The sequence below is a fragment of the Sceloporus occidentalis genome, unplaced genomic scaffold, assembly GCF_023333645.1.
Source record: "Sceloporus occidentalis isolate IW3139 unplaced genomic scaffold, rSceOcc1.0.p SCAF_4, whole genome shotgun sequence".
NCBI classification, from domain to species: Eukaryota; Metazoa; Chordata; class Lepidosauria; order Squamata; family Phrynosomatidae; genus Sceloporus; species Sceloporus occidentalis.
Genome location: NW_028316984.1, coordinates 39,390,941 through 39,413,003, shown reverse-complemented (window position 1 = coordinate 39,413,003; position 22,063 = coordinate 39,390,941). Strand labels below are relative to the sequence as shown.

The 22,063-nt window shown below is 40.4% G+C and overlaps 1 protein-coding gene across 1 annotated transcript in view; it reads left to right on the top strand.

Annotated features, from left to right (window-relative positions):
• LOC149313789 (uncharacterized) overlaps window positions 1–22,063 on the top strand; it is a 66,487-nt gene that overhangs the window by 20,195 nt on the left and 24,229 nt on the right. The window contains exons 9-18 of the mRNA XM_089523291.1: window positions 2,238–2,282; window positions 3,456–3,509; window positions 10,279–10,347; window positions 10,721–10,789; window positions 14,412–14,480; window positions 17,914–17,982; window positions 18,478–18,546; window positions 18,630–18,698; window positions 19,064–19,132; window positions 21,031–21,102. Coding sequence (XP_089379417.1) covers window positions 2,238–2,282; window positions 3,456–3,509; window positions 10,279–10,347; window positions 10,721–10,789; window positions 14,412–14,480; window positions 17,914–17,982; window positions 18,478–18,546; window positions 18,630–18,698; window positions 19,064–19,132; window positions 21,031–21,102 — 654 coding nt within the window. The remainder of the gene's footprint in view (window positions 1–2,237; window positions 2,283–3,455; window positions 3,510–10,278; window positions 10,348–10,720; window positions 10,790–14,411; window positions 14,481–17,913; window positions 17,983–18,477; window positions 18,547–18,629; window positions 18,699–19,063; window positions 19,133–21,030; window positions 21,103–22,063) is intronic.

Sequence of the window (22,063 nt, the reverse complement as noted above, 5' to 3'; positions counted from 1 at the left end):
CCCCTCCCCCGAATCGCTCCGTTAGCAAGTGCCCACTACAAATTTGAAATCGAATGCATTTTGACAGAAATCGAATGCATTCTGGAGGTGGCTGCTGCCAATCAAGCTATCGTCATGGTGACGTTTGCAGGGCATCGGGGGAAGTGTCCTCCCTTTTTAAAGAGCCAGGCACAGGGGTTTCAGCGGCTGAAGCAGGGAGAGAGATGCCTCTCTCTCTCTCTCTCTCTCTCTCTCTCTCTCTCTCTCTCTTTTTATAAACCTGTGGGCTTTTGGGTCAGATCTGCCCCTGTGCCAGGCAAAGGATGGGATTGCCATGCATTTTTTTTTATGCTTTTAAAAGCAACATTAGCTTTACCTTTGCTTCCCTTGCTGTATCTGCTCAAGAAGACAAATCATTCGCATAGTTGCTCAAAAAAAAATTGTTAAAAATGTAACATTGATTGTTTGCAACATTTGTAGCTTCTCCCTCTGCAGAAAGCAAGGAGATCCAAGGATATCCAAGTGCAAGCCTAGCTCCATCTGCCTCTGGAATATAAACCATGCGCATGTTCGCTCAAAAAAAATTGTTAAAAATGTAACATTGATTGTTTGCAACATTTGTAGCTTCCGCCTCTGTAGAAAGCAAGGAAATCCAAAGATATAAACTGCAAGCCTGGCTCCATCTGCCTCTGGAATATAAACAATGCGCATAGTTGCTCAAAAAAAAATGGTTTGAATTTGAAAAGGGGGGGGGGTTGCCTGACGTGAGCTCCGTTAGTGACCTGAATTTTTTCCTCCTGCAAGGGAAGGAATGCCCAGTGACAGAGGGCTTTGGGCAGAGGATGCAGGGAAAAGAGGGCTTTGGGCAGGGGATGCAGGGAAAAGAGGGCTTTGGGCAGGGGATGCAGGGAAAAGAGGGCTTTGGGCAGGGGATGCAGGGAAAAGAGGGCTTTGGGCAGGGGATGCAGGGAAAAGAGGGCTTTGGGCAGGGGATGCAGGGAAAAGAGGGCTTTGGGCAGAGGATGCAGGGAAAAGAGGCTCCTAAAGAATGCCTTCCCTTGCTCTCTTCTTCCCAGGGCTCTTTCCTCCTCCCCCTCCCCTCCGATGAGGGGAGGAAATGCCTTGCCCTTTGCCCACCCTCTGACCTAAATCCCTCCCTCAATTTGTCTCGATCGTGATCGAGGCCAAGTTCTCATTCCCAGGACCCGGGGTTTTTAAAAAGAAACGGCATTTGCGCCGATTTCAAAAGACCCGCGCTAGGGGCCATTTAACACGGAACGGGTGTGCAAGCCCCGGATTCGCTTGTGTGAGATTCGGGGTGAGTAGGAACTTCACGTGATTGAATCGGTTTCAGAACCGATGTTTTTTGTAATGTGAATGGGCCCTGAGTTGGCATCAATATTTGGAGCAGGACTCACTTGTGTACCCATTCCTGTTGCAGAGATGTAGCCCTATAAATGAATACAGTGGGCCCTCCACATTTACTAGGGTTAGGGGCACAGGAGCCCTGTAAAAGTAGGGAAAATGCAAATTTTAAAAAAATTACCTCTCTAGGAATCTCTAGGTTCTCTGATGCACATTGACCATAGAATTGCACTGGAAGACCTACAATGCCTGGAGAAGTGTTGTCTCTAAGAATTTCTAAGTCATCCAGCACAACCTCTGGCGGAAGTTGATCATAGAGTCATGCTGGAGGACCTAGAGATTCCTAGAGAAAACACATTAATCAAATCCGTGAATGATCAAATCTGCAAAAGTCAAAGTTGTAAATGTGGAGGTCTGACTGTAGTTACCCATTCAAGATTTTAAGATCAAGCCACCTCCCAAATACTTTGCATTATAAAAGGATTAACTCAGAACAGTACATTGTTATTGAGGAAATCCATCTGCCTGCCCCCACCCTCACCCCAACTACTGTAAGGACTACAGCTAAGCTCAAAGAGAACAGGAAAGTCTGCAGCTGATGTTTACATCCCACTTAATCAAAGTCTAGGCACTTCAACCATGATTGCATTATGCCACTGGTGATAACTGTGAAAACATAATGAGGAACGTGATATCTGCTGTAAATAGCTGTGTGGTGGGATGTGTGCACATAGCAAAATCATATGAACTGCATTTAAAACATCTTGCTATTTTTCACAACTGTTTTAATTGTCCATTACACTTTTTCCCCAGATTGTTCTTGTATGCTATTGACATGTTCCATATTTATTATTACATGTGGTCCAAGTATAATTTCCCTTCTTGTTCTTCAGGGCCCAGAAGGTCCAGGTGGTCCAAGAGGTCTCCGAGGTCTTCAGGTAACAAATGGACACCAAGAATGCTTTGCTTTGAGACTGTTATTTGTTATTTTTCCCCCAAGCTGAAACTATATCTCCAGTTTTAATCAAGTTGATGTTAACTTCCTGTCATTGATGCCAACCTATGGTTAGAGATGGAAAGAATATTCATCATTATTGATTCTCACGTCAAAAAACAGGTTTCCAAACAGTTAGGAAACCCCATCAGGATAAGAATAAAACAATAAGAAGAATAATTATGATAATTTTGCATAATTTTATCTCACTATTTAGATGACTCAAAGTGTTACAGAGGATCAGGGGGAAATGTGTCACTTGCAGATTAGAATTTGGAAATGAGAGGAGGTTTGAGAACTAGGGCAGGATACTACTTTCTGTGGGCTGTGATACACAAGGGCATGTATTCAGCAGAACAACCATTTACTTTTTTCCTTTCTTCTCAGCCCCTATAGGACAAATATCAACTGATTCTTCCATGGACTAGCTTAGAAACATTAGCTGAAGTAAACTTGTGAAAATAATGTTTGCCTGTTTCCCAAATGAGAACAATAGTGAACTGTATTAAATTCCGGCGCAACTGTGTGGATTTTAAAAACTCAGATAACTAGGAGAACTATCTTTAAAAAACAGGGAAGACAAATTGCTTCAGTTTCCATCTTAAACAAAGAAGCCTTACTTTCATTGTGGAAGGTAATAGTATCTGACAGCCTGTTTCTGTGTGAACCTGCTGCAAAAGAGATCAAAAACTGAAGCAATTGAGTAGAATAATAGCCTGCCCAGCTCCTGCAGCATTCACTGCTGCCCTATGTAGATATTGCTTTTAGAGCCCTTGGCCATTTTGGGACATTCATCCAAGCCAATAGCAGCTATCTGTCATCAGCAAGAAAAGAAGAACTTTCTTGATCTGGCTTGATCTTCAAAAACTATAGGCATCCATGAACAGCCATTTCATGGGCAACAAATTCTTTATTGGCCCACAGACCAGGAAAAATAGATTCAGAAGCTTAGAGTAGATAGATGAAAGGTGATGCCTCCTCTGGAATGTAGTCATATATAGCCAAATAAAATGATTTCTAGATCACTGTTTTGTGTGCATAATAGTAAAGGAGTCATATCTTTGATTTTCCAGGCATCTTCATATTAGATTCTTATCATGCTTTCATGTTTTAACAGGGTCCCCAGGGTCTGCCCGGAGATCAAGGACCTGAAGGGGTGCAGGGATCAAAGGTAGGAATCCTAAAATAAATATTATTGTTCAACAATATCAGACCTTACAGGTATATATATAATTATTCCACACACTCAGTGTCTAGAGTGAAGTGCCCCTAGAAGGAAAACAAAACCACAGAAGTTCTTCAAATCTGAGCATAATTGTTATTATAAATTATATAAATTATGAGTTATAAATTATGGACAGCATTTGTAGTTTTTAAAACAGAACAGAAATGCTTTGAAAATTAAGTGTCAAAATGTCAGTAGGATGTCCACTCCTGAAATAATGAACACATTATTTAACAACTGTGACAAATTTAAGAATGAAAGTTATATGTTTACATTAGCATCTAAAGGTGTTGAATAGGTACATCTGTTTGCATGTTCATTGCCTACTAACTACTAACATTAATGTTGGTAGAGCAGGTTCCGGATTTTTTAAAAGATTATAACAGGACAAAATATTATATTTAGTAAATGTAGATAGGATTTAACTTATTTATATCTCTTGGGAAGTCTATTAATGTAAAAAAATGCTACTATTTAAATATTTGCTGTACTGGGAATTCTAGTTATCTTAGCTATACTGAAACTGAGGGGCTCAACAGACTGCCCCTTTGGAGTGGCCTGCAGCCTCCCCTTTCCTTGCCAGATCGGGACCATAGCAACTACACACCATGGCCCCAATCTGGCCTTTCCACAGCACAAAAAGAAGGCACAAAAAGTGACTCATTTTGCATCATGGAAAGGGTGCCCTAACTGTCGCCATAGCTCCTTTTCAGAGCGCCTTTTCCGCAGCGTTTTTAAATACTGCGCCAACAGAGCACTGTGACACTCTTTGCCATGTGGTTGGGCATGTGGTGTGAGGCCAGTGTGGGAGCATCTGGTGTGCGTACACCATGCCCCACACCACCCCCACACCGGCATATAGTGCCAGTCTGTAGAGGCTCTGAGTCTGCAAGGGTATATGAAAAATCACCCAGTGGATCAAAGAAGAACAAAAAATAATTCTTTTGTTAATTCTTAATGGTGAAATGCAATATCAAATTAGAAACACAGAACTTCCATAACATTCCACATCAGAAAAATTCCCTCCAAGGCACTTTGGCCTGGTTATGTCTTTGTATAGCTTTAAGCTTCGGGGAACCATTAAAGCATGGGTCATAAATAACATCCTTTAAAGACTTTATATGACACTTAAATTTCTTCTCAAATATGAGAGAAAACTATTTTACTCCAGGCCATCTCTTCTGACAACATCAAGAGATGTACAGTGTAATAGAAATTTCAGGATACTTAGATTTCTAGGTTTTTGCAGAGCAAAAGGATCAGCAAGAGGACCTAATAATTGAAAATCCATAAGTTTATTTCCAGTTGTCGACAAAGGAAAACATTGAACTCAGTGGAATTCAAGTTCCAAAAGCTGAGACCCCGAACAAGACAAAATGGCTCTTTTTATATTATTCAAGACAAAGAAGCTTCTTCTATACACCTGATTGGCTAATTACAATTTAAACATACAGAATTCTTACAATCAGAACAGAAATACATGCATACATTAAAACTGCATCATCACTCCTTATCCCCTCCTGTAGAAATTCAGTGGCTTTCCTCCTAACCTTGCTTCTGAATGTCAACTATGTGTCCTTATCTCAGTAGTTTATGTTATGTCTTTTTACTGGTGCCAGCTTCCATCCAGGTCAAGATGCACTCCTTATTCCTTTGCTCTAGTTTTCTAAACTGCAAGCCTTTATTTCAAAAACCATCTCTCTGGCTGACAAAGGTGACTCCATCTTTCTATAGCTTTTTATTTCAACAAGGAATATTTCCACCACATTCCCCCCTTTTGATGTTTCATCAATATTCATATTGCATGATACTATCAACTATTAACTATGTTTATATGACACTCTAAACTCAGAACAAAACAAACCTGTCTAGCAGTTACCAAAATATTAATATTCTTACCATCACCAGGCAATAACATCTTCCAGTCGGTCCAATTTCAGAAAGACAGTGTATAGCATTAGTTAAACACACATATTCTCATTGCTTTTAACCCTTTGACACTTTTGTTGGATCTGATTCTCTGGAGTTTACTCTTGACACCAAGCTAATCTTCTAATAGTGATGTATTGTGTATTTGTTTCATGATTCAATAGGAAAACTCCACTATAAAGAATATTGTATCTGCTGTCAGAATCACATCTCATTGAGAAACTATAATTTTTAGCCTGGTTACAGACTCTTGCCAAGCAACTGTTACTATGCTTCTCTGGACTACTCTCATAACAGAATAGGAATGCCCAGGGTGCCACCATGTTTCAGATGTTCCTCCACTCCAGGGGCATCTTCCATCTCATGTTTCCTCAGGGAGATCACTATGGAATAGCTCTTGTTGTGTAATGCCATTTAATCAGAATAGATCTGGCCTTCACACTTTAAGACTATCTCCAGATGTATAAAGGTCTCCCTCCTTTCAAAGAGCGTCCTGAGAAAAAACTTACCATGCTTGACTTGAATTTTATGCCAATTCCACAGTTAACAATAGGAATCCTGACGACAAACACAATTATGTCTTTGATCATGGAGCTTGATGAGCTTATTTCTTCTTTTCAATAGGATTGCTTTATTAACTTTATTGTGAAAATCATATGTTTATTGCTTATGTCAGGAACATATGTGCATGTATATGTAGGCTTATGTCTTGGGATGTGATTTGATTTGAGAATATGTATGATTGAACTTTATCACTTTTAGCATTAATCACTTATAAAAACCTCAGACAACAAACAGAAACATGAATAAAGAACACAAACAAGGAATATAGACAAGAAAAAGAGGCAATGTCTCTGAAAAAAATAATATTTTGATGGAGCTTCAGCTCAAACTTGATTGAAGTCCAAGGTGGTGCCCATTTCAGCTTCCGGGGTGTGAAAATGGGACATGCACCTGCATGTGTATTCTTTTTATTATTTTTGTGCATCACTTATAACAAACATATAGGAAATCATAAAAGAGAAAAGGGGTGATAGAGAGCATTTGAAATCTTTCTTTCAGAGGAGCTGGCGTAGAGCACCTGAAGTCCTGGAAAGGTGCAGCCTAGCTTTTCTTGATTGATGGCGAAGTAGAGCCCACTCAGCTTCCGGTTGTAAGTGGGGCTTAAACTTCGTTCCTCTTGTCTGTGCCCCCCCTTTTCCCAGGCAAAGGAAAAGCAAAAACACTGAAAAATACTAATTGACAAGTTATTAGAATGTTATGAATACATTAAAGGTATACTTTAGCCACATTTCATTAACTCCCCTCTTATAGGCTTTGCTAAGATATTTCTCTTCTAGAATTTATGTCTCACTGCTAACTCTAACTAACAACAGATCCCCTGGATCATTCTTGGGTTATTCTGAGCTCTTTATGCTTTAGGTTTTTATCTATGCCTGCATCTTTGGACCTTTTGAATGCTTTTTTTAAAATACATATGTAACCTTAATTTTACAGACTGCATTTACATGTACATACTGAATATGAAACTTTAACTCTGACCCAATGTACTCACAGCTTTATCTCATTTGAATCCACAACAGTTTGACAACAGAACAGGGAACAGGAAAAAACAAAACTATGATAGAGTGACTTCTTTGCTTTTTACTCAGGACTCAAAAAATCAGTTCATGCTCTTTTTTTAGTCACTCCTCTCAGGCCAAAATGATATATTCTAGCTTGGAATTAGGATACAATTTCACACATGCTGGCTTGAGTTTAACTTGATTAATTTTGATTACGTCTGGCAGTGGAAACCAGAATTTGAATTTGTAAAATGTTTCCAAATTTTCTCTTGCTACAATATAGTAGAATACCAATCTCTTTAATACTTTCATATCGTTCCTTATTCCATTCCAGAACCACATAATAATTCAACATAGGATCAACTGGCTCGCCATGTTATTTTTTCAAAATAACAAAAATTATAAATTTCAATGAGTGTGAATCAAATTGACAATCACTAATTAACCAGAATATAACAATTATATTCTGGATCTCTGGGTTCCAAAATCACAAAAAGAAACTTCGAGTGCTTTCAAAAATACATTTAGATATTATAAAAAATAAAAATTCAAGCTAAAACAATATACAAAAACCTCTTGGATGGGCCATTCTCAAAACTTAAAAATATAAAAATAGTTCTCAGCATCTGTTATAACAAAAAATCATTTCAAAAACTTTAGGCCAGAAATTTAAAACAAAAAAAAAAAAAACAATTATTGCATTCAATAAGCAAGAATCAAAACAAATCAAAATATTCAAGAGCAAAATTAAAAATTAAAACCAGGAACAAAGAATGATTTAAAACAAGCCAATTTAACATGACATTGGCAAGACTTTGCAGGCATCTTTGAGCTCAAAAATACAAAAGCTAGCTCATGATATGGCTTCAAAAATTAGCACACAATATTCAGAAAAAGCAAAAATTCAATAGGCCAAGGAATAGGCCAGGAAACTCATGGATCACAACTTAAAACTCAAAAAATAAAAAATAACCAGGTAGCAGCAAAACTTTGCATGACCTCAGGCATTCGAATGCTCATGATTGCAAGAGCTGTTTCAGCCTAGCACAGCTGTAGCCTTACAAAACCAAAACATCCTAACTTTTCCCCAGGCTTCAAAAGAATTCAGGCCTAACACACTAATCTTATCAACTTTAATTGGAAAAATAATTTAGCTGGATTGCCAATCAGAAGATTGCAGGTCAATAATTTAAAATCCAAAAAGCACAATGAAAAACAATTGCATTTAAAAAAAAACATATATAAATTCCCAAAGGCACAACTTAAACTTCATTTTAAAAACCCATGAGAGCATCTTGAGGCCAGAAAATAAAAACAAAATATTGAGCAAAAAGCTGCTTGCCTGTAAATTTAGAAATATCAAAAACAAGCTTGCATTCTCTGGTCAGATAGAATCCAGTCTGGCTGCTATTCATGTAATATCTACCCTCTCTCGGCCAATTTGGCAAAATCTGACTCCAAACATGCATTCTCTGGTCAGAACCTTTGCTACTGGCTCAGCTAACACAGGGAGGGGGTCCTTTCTCCCACTCGCATCCAAAGATTTGGACCGGTCAACGAGGCTCCCTTTTTAGTGCACTTTTCCCTATATTTTATACTTTACCTGTTCCTGAAGAGATGATTCTTCTTTTTATTTTTTCTTTTCCCTTTCCTTTTCCCCCAGTGAATTTTCAAATTATTAAGTGGTCTCCTTGGCTAGACTCTGACTCCACCACTTGAGCCAATCCTTATCTTATCCCTCTTCAATCAAAAGGTATTGAAGTGCGCGCAGGGCATTGATAAGAATCTACTCAGTAGGTAGAAACATGTACAGCCAGGAAGGAGTTAATTTCTCCCACTCTTTGCCAATTCCTGCTTGCCTTGCCTCCTGGCTGGCTCGCCAAATATGTAATAGAAATTTCAGGATACTTAGATTTCTAGGTTTTTGCAGAGCAAAAGGATCAGCAAGAGGACCTAATAATTGAAAATCCATAAGTTTATTTCCAGTTGTCGACAAAGGAAAACATTGAACTCAGTGGAATTCAAGTTCCAAAAGCTGAGACCCCGAACAAGACAAAATGGCTCTTTTTATATTATTCAAGACAAAGAAGCTTCTTCTATACACCTGATTGGCTAATTACAATTTAAACATACAGAATTCTTACAATCAGAACAGAAATACATGCATACATTAAAACTGCATCATCACTCCTTATCCCCTCCTGTAGAAATTCAGTGGCTTTCCTCCTAACCTTGCTTCTGAATGTCAACTATGTGTCCTTATCTCAGTAGTTTATGTTATGTCTTTTTACTGGTGCCAGCTTCCATCCAGGTCAAGATGCACTCCTTATTCCTTTGCTCTAGTTTTCTAAACTGCAAGCCTTTATTTCAAAAACCATCTCTCTGGCTGACAAAGGTGACTCCATCTTTCTATAGCTTTTTATTTCAACAAGGAATATTTCCACCACACAGAAGTACAAAGTGGATTCAGACACTTGATTTCCTCCACTTTGTTGTTGTTGCTGCTGCAATGCTGTGTGCGAACAATCCTCATAGCAATTCAACAGCCACTTCGCTATCTGGCCAGAAAGTTATGATGGGGTATTTTGGGAGTGATGGACATGTAGATCTCAGCATAAGGCACTGTTTGCAAAATCTACTCCATTATCAGTCAAAATTGGTTTCATGAATTACCATAACAAAAACTCATTGATTTACATATTATGCTTTGCTTCCCAATTAATATCATGGTGTCATATTGTGATATCAGGCCTAATGAGGTAGGACAGTTGTGCTTGCATCCTTAGCTTCAAGAAGAGGACGAGAAGGAGGAGGAGGAACAAGAAGAGGAGGAAGAGGAAGCACAGTAGCAGCAGAAAGAAGAATTTTCCTTTTTGGCAGATTATATTTTCACCCAAATGATGTCCCTACATGCACCTGTTCACTTTAGGCCCATCCCTAAACCCAGTGCACAGTAAAGAAGCACAAAAGGGGAAAATCCACTTATCCCCATTACTTTTCTACTTTCTATTCATTTCTTTTATGTTTGTATCGTTTGCCCATCTTAGTACATATTTTCATTTCTAGCTCCCAGACAAATGCCCAGAGCAACTATGAATAAAGGAATTATTGTCTATGGTGCAAACATGTCAGTTTGGGAGAGAAAGAGAGCAAAACTCAATTTCCTTAAAATACTGTTTAAAAGTTTGAACTTGTTCCTTTCTTTTGGGGATATTTGACAGGGTGAAAGAGGCCTACCTGGTCCTCCTGGGTTGACTGGAGAAACTGGAATAGGATTGCCTGGCCCAAAGGTAAAAATGCCAATCATATAGCCTGCTGTGTATAGAACAAGAAAGGCATGCTACTGAAATAATATACGACTGAATAAAAGCTTAAACAAGAATAAATGATGTCTTTGTAATACCTGAAAGGTATTCTGGATACAGTTCAAATACTTTCATACTATTTTTTTTTTTAAAAAATGAGCAACCTTGTACAATTTGTAACTCTGATGAGTCCAGCAGTAATACATTTTGATTTATATAGCTAGAGATAGTTATGGGACGATACTTGTTTGGCTTTTTTCTAGCACTTGCAAGAGCATTATATCCCATCAGATAATGTTGCCTCTTTTCAGTGTTTACGTCTTGTTCAAAATTAAACATAACCCTCTCTTTTTTAAAGGGTGACATTGGTTTGACAGGAAGACCAGGCCCTGTTGGCCCACCAGGAGTTGGAGAACCAGGTTTACTGGTATGTGCTGTGCATGGAGAAAAGAGGGCAGAGAAATCCACTTCTACTAGTCACTAAATCTGGATCCAAAGTATATGTGTTCTTTCTTTCACATCTTTAACCCCTTCAATGCCCACCTTTCTGTCTTCCTGTTATGCTCCTTTCTGTTATCTTATTCTGCCAGTTGGACTGTCTCTTCTGTTTTTTCTCCTAGGTATTATCTGCACTGACCAGGATACTCGGGAGGACAGCTCAGAGTATCCTGGCACCACAGTTGTCCTGATGTTTGTCCATTACCTTGGCCTCTGTTCCTGCACTACAGCAGCTGTATGCACAGGTGTCCCAACATGGTCAGTGCTGCTGCTGGTTGTTTGCTTCTGAGGTCCAAATGAGGCACCCAGTGATGGTCGCATGGCTAGATGCCTCCTTCTGATCTCAGTATGAGTGACCCATGGTGGTGTGGCCCAGTAGGATGTACATGCAGACAGCTGCTGCAGCGTGGAGACAGAGGTATGTAAAATAACAGATACGTTATTTTACTCCATTTTAAGGCTGGCATAGCCCAGAACTGGTGAGGAACACACTGGACTTTGTCTGGACTGTTTGTATCAGAACTGGAGTGTGGGAACATGGGCTTCTAAGCCCATGCAGACAAGGCCCTAGTGAAATCCTTCTTTTAGGTCTGGTCCATGCTCTGTGGGATGACTGAGAATCTAATTTCAGAGCAGTTCTCAGGGGCTACATTCACCTGAAGAGTGGAGCCAAAGGCAAATAGTTAGAACTCAAAATACCAGAATATATTATCTTAAATCTCCCCTGGCCAATAATTAAGCCTTCAAAAAGACATTTTAACCTTAAGAACATAAGAAGAGCCATGCTTGACAGACCAAAGGCCTATCTAGTTCAATATTCTGTTCACACAGTACCCAATCAGTTACCATCAGAAAGCCTGCCAGCAGAACATGATTGCAAGTGCACCCTCCATCTTATGCTTTCCAGCAACTGATAATACAGAGGCATACTCGTTCCAAGACTGGAGGTGAAGCATAGGCATCCTGACTACTGTTGCTGATGGCTCCATACTCCACAAATTTGTCCAAACCCCTTTTTAAGCCATCTAAGTTGGCAGCCATTACTACATATGGAGTATACCCACACCAGTGGCATACCAGGTATTGGTGTCAGCCGGCGCAAGAATAGCAGTGCTTCCCACTGGAAGAGGCAGGGCTTCCAGCTGGAAGGGGCATGCCCCACCCCTCCTTGCCACAGCCCAGTTCTTCCTCAAGAGAGAACCAGGCAGTGGGAAGGAGCTGGGCCAGCTGCGTGCACCTCCACGCCCCTCCTTGCTGTGTCTGGCTCTCAAGAGAGAACTGGGCTGCAAGGAGGGGCATGGAGGCGCATGCAACCAGCCTGGCTTCTTCCCGCGGCCTGGTTCTCCTGTGGAAAACTAAGCCATGACAAGGAGGAGCAGGGGCACGCCTCTTCTAGCCAGAAGTCCCACTCCTTCCAACTGGAAATCCCCATCCCTTCTGTCCAGAAGCACTGGGAGTTGAGCGGGAGGGTGTCCGGGTGTCACCCCTTCTGGGGTGTCACTTGGTGCAGTCTGCACCCCCTGAACACCCCCAGGGACACTAATGACCCACACTGCACAATTATAGCACTTGGATACCATTTTAATTGCCATGGTTCTGTCCTATGGAATTCTGGGATTTGTAGTTTAGTGAGGTCCTTTGAATTTTGTAGTGAAGTCCTCTAAGCTACAGCAGAGAATCTGAAGTACCTCATCAAACAACAAATCCCAAGGGTCCATCAAGGGTCCGTCGGAGGAAGCTGTGACAGTTAAAATGTTTTCAAAGTGCTATAATACTATAATATGGATATACCCTTTGTGGCCATGAATTTCGCAGTTTAACTATGTACTGTGTAGGAAAGTGTTTCCTTTTATCTGTCCTGAATCTTCCACCATTCTGTCTGAGTGGATAAACCTGGGGTTTAGTATTACAGTGCAGAAACTGCAAAATAACTAAATAAAGCACTCTGGGAAGACCCAGAGGGCTGGAGTGCAACAGGTTACGTGGATTTGTAATTGGTTGACCGGACGAACCAAAAGGGTGCTCAACAATGGCACCTTTTCATCCTGGAGAGAAGTGACCAGTGGGGTCCCACAGGGCTCTGTCCTGGGCCCAGTACTGTTCAACATCCTTATCAATGACTTGGAGGACAAAATTGGGGGCATACTTATCAAATTTGCAGATGACACCAAATTAGGAGGAATAGCTAATACTCCAGAGGACAGGATCAAAATTCAGAATGACCTGAATAGACTAGAAAGCTGGGCCACAGCTAACAAAATGAACTTCAACAGGGAGAAATGTAAGGTACTGCGCTTAGGACGAAAAAATGAAATGCACAGATATAGGATGGAGGACACCTGGCTTAAGGAGACAACATGTGAAAGGGATCTAGGAGTCCAAGTAGACCACAAGTTGAACATGAGTCAACAACGTGATGCGGCAGCTAACAAGGCCAATGCAATTTTAGGCTACATCAATAGAAGTATAGTGTCTAGATCAAGGGAAGTAATAGTGCCACTATATTCTGCTCTGGTCAGGCCCCACCTGGAATATTGTCTCCAGTTCTGGGCGCCACAATTCAAAAAGGACATTGAGAAACTGGAGTGTGTCCAAAGGAGGGCGACTAAAATGGTGAAGGGTCTGGAAACCATGCCCTATGAGGAACGCCTTAGGGAGCTGGGTATGTTTAGCCTGGAGAGAAGAAGGTTAAGAGGTGATATGATTGCCTTCTTTAAATATTTGAAGGGATGTCATATTGAGGAGGGAGCAAGCTTGTTTTCTGCTGCTCCAGAGACTAGGACCCAGCGCAAATGATGCAAGCTGCAGGAAAAGAGATTCCACCTCAACATTAGGAGGAATTTCCTGACAGTGAGGGCTGTTCGACAGTGGAACACACTTCCTAGGAGTGTAGTGGAGTCTCCCTCCTTGGAGGTCTTCAAACGGAGGCTGGATGGCCATCTGTCGGGAATGCTTTGATCTGGATTTCCTGCATGGCAGGGGGTTGGACTGGATGGCCCTTGCGGTCTCTTCCAGCTCTATGATTCTAGGTTTCCCACCCACATTATTGAAGATTCGGCATCATAACCCACGATGGCAGGGTTCTGTGGCTTTTAATCTATCAACTCTCCAGGAAACCCACTGACATGATAAGAGTTGCTGAGTATCTTTTTGAAAGTTCTCCTGCAGGGAATCTTGAGCACTTGCTTTATAAGCCTGTAAGTGATCCAACTGAATTTATTATTAAAGTTGAGTTTACGCTCGACTGCTTTGTTGGATTATTACAGGATGAACCCTGCAGGCTCACATTTTTAAGCCTTTTATTCAGTGATGCCCGAAGTGGAGGGGGAAAGGCTGTGAGCATAATCTGGTACAACTTGTTATTGCTGCAGTTCATAGCTGTCTGGTTTTTTGGGTTTTTTCCATGTATCATAAATATAGTATTACTCTAGCAATTTGGGGCAGGTTGAAACTAGGCTCCAAACCACAAAGATGCATAAAGCTCATATTTAGATTGATTTGCTATTGATTTCCATATTTTTCTGGGATGTTTTCAAATCTTCTTTTTGCAGGGACCTCAAGGACCACAAGGTGTTCAAGGAGAAAGGGGTTCTCCAGGTGAAGGGCTTCCAGGACCAAAGGTATGACACTTTTTAAATGAATGCCATTTATTCAAAAAGGTAATATATGCAATTTTCCTTTCCAGACTGAATGATCAAAACATACAGAGTTATTGGTTGCATCCTTTCATGGACTACCACAAATGAGGGGATCTTTGTTCTAGCAAAGTCTTCTGTCAGTGGAAGGGAGAGAGAGATCAATTTTGCCAATTCATTTTCTCTTTTCAGACGCCTGTGCTGATACACATGTTTCAGAAGCAGAACTACAGCCACAATGACTAGCAGTTTACTTGTCTAATAATTCAAGTTGGGACTTCCATATTCCAACTGAAGTCTGCATGCTGCACAAAGTGTCATTACATTTTATCTAATTATGTCAAGAGATATTGAAGCACCTCTCATAAGTGAAAGAAAGAAGTTGGCAACATGAGCTTTCGTAGACCTAAGTCTACTTCCTCAGATGTATTTGATGGATTTCCATAGGACATAAAAAGACTCTTTTTCACTATGCTGTGTTGGTATGGCTGGGCATTCAGTATGCTAGATCATGAAGGGGCAGTAGGGGCTGTATACTCTCTCTTTCAAGGAACAAGAACTTTTGTGTTAGTTTTCCTTGATTGTAGTGAAGGGGACAGCTTGATAGAGATGTGAGAGGTGCCCAGAGGCTTCTTGCTTTCCACCATGGCCTGATATGAAACCTGGCCCATGATTCATGTAGATAAGGTGAAAATGGAGGAAGCCATTTTGAATCCTGGCAGTGGTAAGGTCTTTTTCTAATGATTAATGCCTTCTCATGATGTGGCCAAAGTATGACAATATCAATTTGATCATCTCCGTTTCCAGGGAGAGTTCTGGCTTGATCTGTTCAAGCACCCTTCTCCAGCACCACATATCAAATGAGTTAATTTTCTTCTTATCTACCTCATTCACTGTCCAGCTCTCACATCTGTACATGGTGATGGGGAATACTATGGCTTGGACAATTCTAACTTGGGGTGCTCAGTGGTATATCTTTACTCTTTAGGATCTTTTCTAGTTCTTTCATTGCTGCCCTTCTCATTCGTAATCTTCTGATTTCTTGACTACAGTCTTTGAAGATGAGTATCTTTGTCCGTCTTGACAGGGTATTTCAGCATCGTGACCTGCTTCTCAATCTCTTCAGGATTAGTTACAGGAGCCCCATTTCATGCCAACCTAGGCAGCAGTGGCCTATGTTTTTGTACCGGAAGCCACATGTGGTGCCTGATGATGAGTTGAAGCCTGTGTATATGTGCATACATGAGACAGATATAAGGTTTACTGTAACCATTCTGCACAGTCTGCACTTGGCCTCCTGATCTTTTCATTATATTTTATAGCAACCTTTCTATATATAGTAAAGATAAAAAATGCTAATTGAAAAAATGGCTGCACAAGCAGAACAATTCCTTGAGAGACATGAAGCAATTCCATCGCAGTGAAAAGGAAGCCAAACTTCACATCAGCTTAGTGAAATTAAAGAGGCATTGACAAACTGGAGCTACAAAGAAAGTTTAAACAAGCAGAATGAATGTAAGGAAACAATTTGGAAATCAGCCAGGACTCCAGTCTCAATAGAATTCCATCCTGCCGCCACAAAAAATAAAAGAAAAAACAAAGATCAGTAATTTATGTATGCTTTTATATAGTCAAGGGTGGTATTTGTGAGACAAATTGTAATATGATGTTTCCTGTTTTTCAAGAAGAGAACCAATAAAAAAGAAAACATATCTAACCTTTTTGTCAAAAGTATATACTTTTAAATATAAAGTTCTAAAAGGATTTCAGGAAGGGGAGGCATGAAGAATTTGACTACTAGTTAATAGGAAAACTGTAGCCTGATCAAGCAGTGGACAGTGCCTGTGAGAAAAAGAATTTCCTTTTTACACCAGAAAGACGATTTAGAACAATATTAGGGGCATGCAGTCTCCAGTAGGGTTCCCAGAACTCTAGGCCAAGAATGTCTTCTCATGTCTTCAGGGCCAGGGGAAGGAATCTCAGGATAAAAGTTCTGCCTTGAAAAATGATTGTGTCCCTATTTTTCTCAATTTTTAGACTGTATTTTTCACTCTATGCACAAGAAGAAGGCAAAGGAAAACCATATCTGAGCAAATCTTGCCAAGAAAACCCCTGTGATGCCTTTGGGCCACCATGGGTTGGAAATTACTTGAAGGCACAAAACCCTGTACAACCATGGTTGATGCTAAAGGTATCATGCTTAATGACATCACCAGAGGCTATACCTTATAATACCACCCTGGTAATTCACCAGGGCCCACCCTCCCTGTGATATCACAAGGGGTTGTCCCTAGGTCTCAGGGTTTGAAATATCAACACCCAGGATAGTCATGGCCTGACAAGCCCATTGACCCCAATGTTGGATTGCTGCATCCAGTACTTGGAACAGCGGAGATGTTTTCTAACACTGAATAGAATGGAACATGCACTAGTGAACAGATAGTTGGTGCTTTCAGTTATGACAGCCCAATCACATGTTTTGAAGAAGTCCACTTTATTGGCTGTGGAAGGGAACCTAAACTCAGGTGCCCTAGGTAATTGTCAGCGACAAAGATGACAATACCACTAGCCATCTGTTAGAAACCTAGGAACATGCAGTAGCAAAAGTTTGATCCATAGCAAGTAGTCTGAACGTCTGGACTAAACCCTGTGAAGACATTGTTCATCCATTTTGATTAGGAATTGTACTGAGTTCCAGTTAGGGTCCAGGCACAATTCAGCATCATAACATCATAGAGACAAATATTTAGGTCTGTGTATATGTCATGTCTGTTGTAAAACATGCATTGACTGAACCCTTTCTCAAACTATGGAAAATTCAGAAGTGGGGTACACTTGTCCCTCCATATTCACTAAGGTTAGGGGCACAAGAGCCTCATGAATATGGAAAAACTGCAAATAACAAAAACACTATGTTTTTACCTGAGAGGACAACTCTCTAGGAATCTCCATGTCCTCCAGTGCAACTCTGAGATCAACGTCTGACAGACACTGACCATAGAACTGCACTGGAGGAGCTACAAATGCCTAGTAGAGTATTCTCTCTAGGGATCTGTAGGTCTTTCAGTGCAACTTTTAAAGTTGACCATAGAGTTGCACTGGGGGGCCTAGATGTTCCTAGAGAGAACATATTAATCAAATCTGCAAATATCAAAGCCATAAATATGGAGGGATGAGTGTAATTGTATCTGAATTAGAGAGAACAGTAACTGTTGGTTGCTTTGTGAATAGTGATCTCATTGATTTGAATCTCATGTGGTAGTGAAAAAACCTCTTTGATATACAGGGGAACATAACCTAAACTTTTGAATTATTTTATTACATTATTAGCATCAGTCCATTTGAAGTACAGAGAATCCAAGATTAAAGTGAACAATCACATTTGCTAATTACCATGTAAATCTGTTTCTCCATACAGGGAGATCGTGGCTTTGATGGTCCAAAGGGACCCCGGGGCCAACCAGGCGTTGGCATCAAGGGTGAAAAGGTAAGCAGTAAATATGCCAGAAGACTTAGAAAATCTAAAGAAACGTGAATGCCCTGTGACTGATACTAATCACAAAGAGTGTAATGAAGCAAAATAAAGAATTTGCTTTTTCAATGGACATTGAACAATACTGTACTTTGTGGATAGATTGATGCCCAATAAACTTTCCAAAGGCTCTTTTAACATCCCTTCATAGTAAAGTGTGAGATTCAATAAGAGGTAATTGATTCTGTGGGAAAGTTGTGTTTTGGAAAGAGAAAACAGTGACTGTATATGTCATTCACAACAGCAGAGACAGCATTTATTAAGCCTGCTACTTAATTGTGACTTAGGAAATATAGAATTGGATTGTCAGCTCATCTGTATTGAGCTGACCCCACCGGCTTCAAAGGAGCTGTGTCAAATTGTACTCCTCAAGTAGAAGATTCAACTAATTTATGAGTAAGGCTGTGAAACTATATGTGTGGTAGTAATCAGCCAAACTTTGTTTATCAGGGAGAAATTGGCCCACCAGGTTTGCCTGGACCTATTGGATTACCTGGTGTTGGAATTCAAGGAGAAAAGGTGAGTGTATGCTTTAAGAAAACTACTTCTCCCACATTAAAAGAACTCCTCCCATAAAATTAATATTCTTTCATGTTTACCAGGGAGTAGAAGGCCCCAAAGGACCACCAGGGCCAAGAGGACCAACTGGACAAGGGGTACCTGGACCAAAAGTGAGTGATTTAATCAAAAACAGAACTGCAACTACTTCCTTTTTAATATAAAATAGAATTTGCAAAAGATGTCTTCATTTCTTGTGATGTTGTAAAGCAGAGGTGGGCATAGTGTGATGCCTCCAAATCCCCCACACACACACACATACACAAACCACAGCCTCCCCATACCATTACCTCTCCCCTTCACGTAAAAATGAAATTAAGGAAAACAAGAGGTATGGGGTTTATGTGCTAAAATAAGGGTCCTGGTACTGGTGTGTTGCCATACTTTCTCTGTGAAAATGAAAAATTAAGCAACTATTCAAGTGTTACTCAAGCTTTCCAGCTGTTTGTGTTTTTAGCTGTTTGTATTGTTTTTGAAGGGTGATCAAGGTTTGCCAGGAGAAACTGGAGCCCCTGGAGAAAGAGGTCTTGGAGAACCTGGTGCAAAGGTAAGGCATCTTTCTAGTGTATATGACTATAGTGCTATATTCTAAATAAAATCTGAATAATAAGAATAAATCATTGTGGGTAATAGTCATAATGTAGAGATATACACAAACAGCAGTGGGCTGTCTGTGAGGCACTTTGTCACAACATCCAACGGAAGGTGCATTACTGAGCTTAGAAGGGACTGGGAAGGGAGCTGAATTCAAGTGCCACATTTACCCTTCTGCAATGGGAAATGAAGCGGGAATGAGATTTAGCCTTCTCTGCCAGAGAGCTCTGGTGCCACAACAAACTACAGATCTCAGGAATCCATAGGATGGAGCCATCACATTTAAAGCAGTGTCAAACTGCATTACTTGTGCAATGTGGCAGCAGCCCATGAATGTTTGGAGGCTGCGCCTTCCCTCATTGTTTTTAAATCTCAGTTTAAATTTTCTTGTTTTCCAAAGCTTTTGGAATTTTAGTTTACTTTTGTTTCATAATCTTGTACGTTTTGAATATATGCATTTCTTAGCTTGTTTTGTATCATGCTGCATAGGCTTTTGTATTTGCATTTGGATAATTTGTTTTACAATTATGTTGTACTGGTTTTATATAACTATATTACCTCTTCCTTCTCCTGTATAATTTATATTATACACCTTTGGTAGGGCACTTTTCTGTTCTGTTTTGTGAAGTTCAACATAGATTGATGATGCTTATATAAGTTAATGATAATAGTAGTAGTAACAATAACAACAACAATGAGCAGGACCAGCAGCCCTTTGGGTGCTAAAACACGGTTTCTTTACAGATATGCCAGAAAGCAGTGAAAGTACAACAGAGGAGTTTTCTGGAGCACACTATTTGTAGCATAGATTTGCATTGTTGTTGTTATACTGGCTGATGTTAGCAAACATAAGTTTCTGTTTAACATATTAGGCAACCTAGAGCTGTCTTCTCTTTCACGTACCCTCCTGATGTCTTGGATTTCATTTTCCCATCATCTCCTGCCAACATTGGCCAGGCTGGGGAAGGATGGTCTAAGTCATAATTCTTGAAGTCTTTTCTGTGAGTTGGAATTCCTACACTACCTAGTGTTGGATTCAGAAATCTAGCTCTGGATGTTTTGTACTTATTCCCCAGTCCCTTGCTGGATGATTAGGTGGTGGTGTTATTCAGCCAGTTTGCACCAGTTCCCTGGAACTGGTTGTTAAAATTTTTAAAAGACCAGGTGGCTCTTTTTGCTTTGGCTGCAAAAGAGAGAGAATGAGAAAAAATGTTACAAAAAGTTTACATTAATCTGTGATGATTGCTGGTAATGTTGAAATTCTCTTATATATTGTTATATTACTGCAAGTAACATTGGCTAGAATCCACTTGGTCATTTATGAATGCATAACTGCTGTAGCTACACAGCTATGTAGTGACTCCCAGCCCAACCTCCCATCCCAGTCCTCACTGGGCATCAGCAGCTACAATCCACAGGGGTTCATTCCCTTGTTGCTTGGGAAGCAGCTGCCTGATATTCCCACTCCCTCCTGTGAGCAATCTCCATTGTGACAGACAGAAACAGAGATGGCTTGTGTAAGGGAGGCTGTAAACATCAATCACCTGCTTCCCAAGAGAAAAAGGAACAGACCCCCATCAGTCACAATGGCTGCTGCCTGGTAAGTGCAGATTGGGTTTTTTTTCATGGTCCCAATACATCCCCTGAACTAGGGCATATCTAGGGATCGTTAATATAAAACTCTAAGTTGTGCATTTGTAACTTCCCAAGTGGATTCTGGCTGTACTGTAATTGCATTTTGTTGTACTTTGAATATTTTGTATATTTAAATGATTTGTCATGGATTTGGGCTACTAAAATAAATTCAAAATTGAATAGATAAAACCTTCCCAGATTTTCCATTTCTATTAGGGTGAGCCAGGTTCTTCAGGACTGGCAGGATTGCCTGGCCTTCCAGGAGAAGATGGAGCACCTGGACAAAAGGTTTATTTCTCTCAACTTTTTTTCTACTTTTAATTGCAAGAATTTAAATTGGCAGAATGACCAGTCAGAATGACCAATGCAGTCAGAAATGAAATATGTGTGTTGTGATGGGGCTGATCATGCACAAAATAACATAGTGTGGCAGGAGTTGCAGACCATAGAATCAAAACAAGGGTAGAAAAGAGTTTTGCTTTTCATGACTCATTGGGTTGGTACTAATGTGGGGCCTGAATAGACAGGCCAAAATAAAGCTGCTTCTGGTCACTTTGGAGATATGTTGTTTAAATGACACAAGCATCTTAAGAGGCCAGAAGCTGCATCAAAGCTACGCTCCAGTCCTTAGGACAGGAGCATGGCTTTGGCAAGACTTCTGGCCTCTTAGGATGCATGAATCATTTAAACAGCATACCTCCAAAGTGACCAGAAGCAGCTTTATTTTGGCCTGTCTGTTCGGGCCCTAAATCAACAAACCAGTGTAATATCTATGGTTTGAAGAGGCAGATATGAGCTTCAGCATGCTGGAAGCATTCTATCTGGAACTACATATGGCACATAGGAGTGGCATAGTGGTCTGAGCGTTGTATTCCAGCTCTGGAGGCCAGGGTTTGATTCCCCACTCAGCCATGGAAACCCACTTAGTGACTTTGGTGAGTCACACACTCTCAGTCCCAGAAAGCCCCATGGTGGGTTCACTTTGGGGCCTCCATAAGTTGGAAATTACTTGAAGACACTCAGTGACAACAACCACCAGGATTAACCAAGTAAGGATAAATTAACCAGTGTGCACACAATTGTTTGTTTGTATGTATACACACATCCCTGTAAAAAGTGTTGTTGCATCTTAAGGACTAACATGTTTGATCTGCCATTAGCTTTCATTGATTGTAGCCCACTTGCCTCTGATAATATGGATGTTGGCATTTCCCTTGTGGCCTACAGAACTCCATTTCCTTTTTTGTAT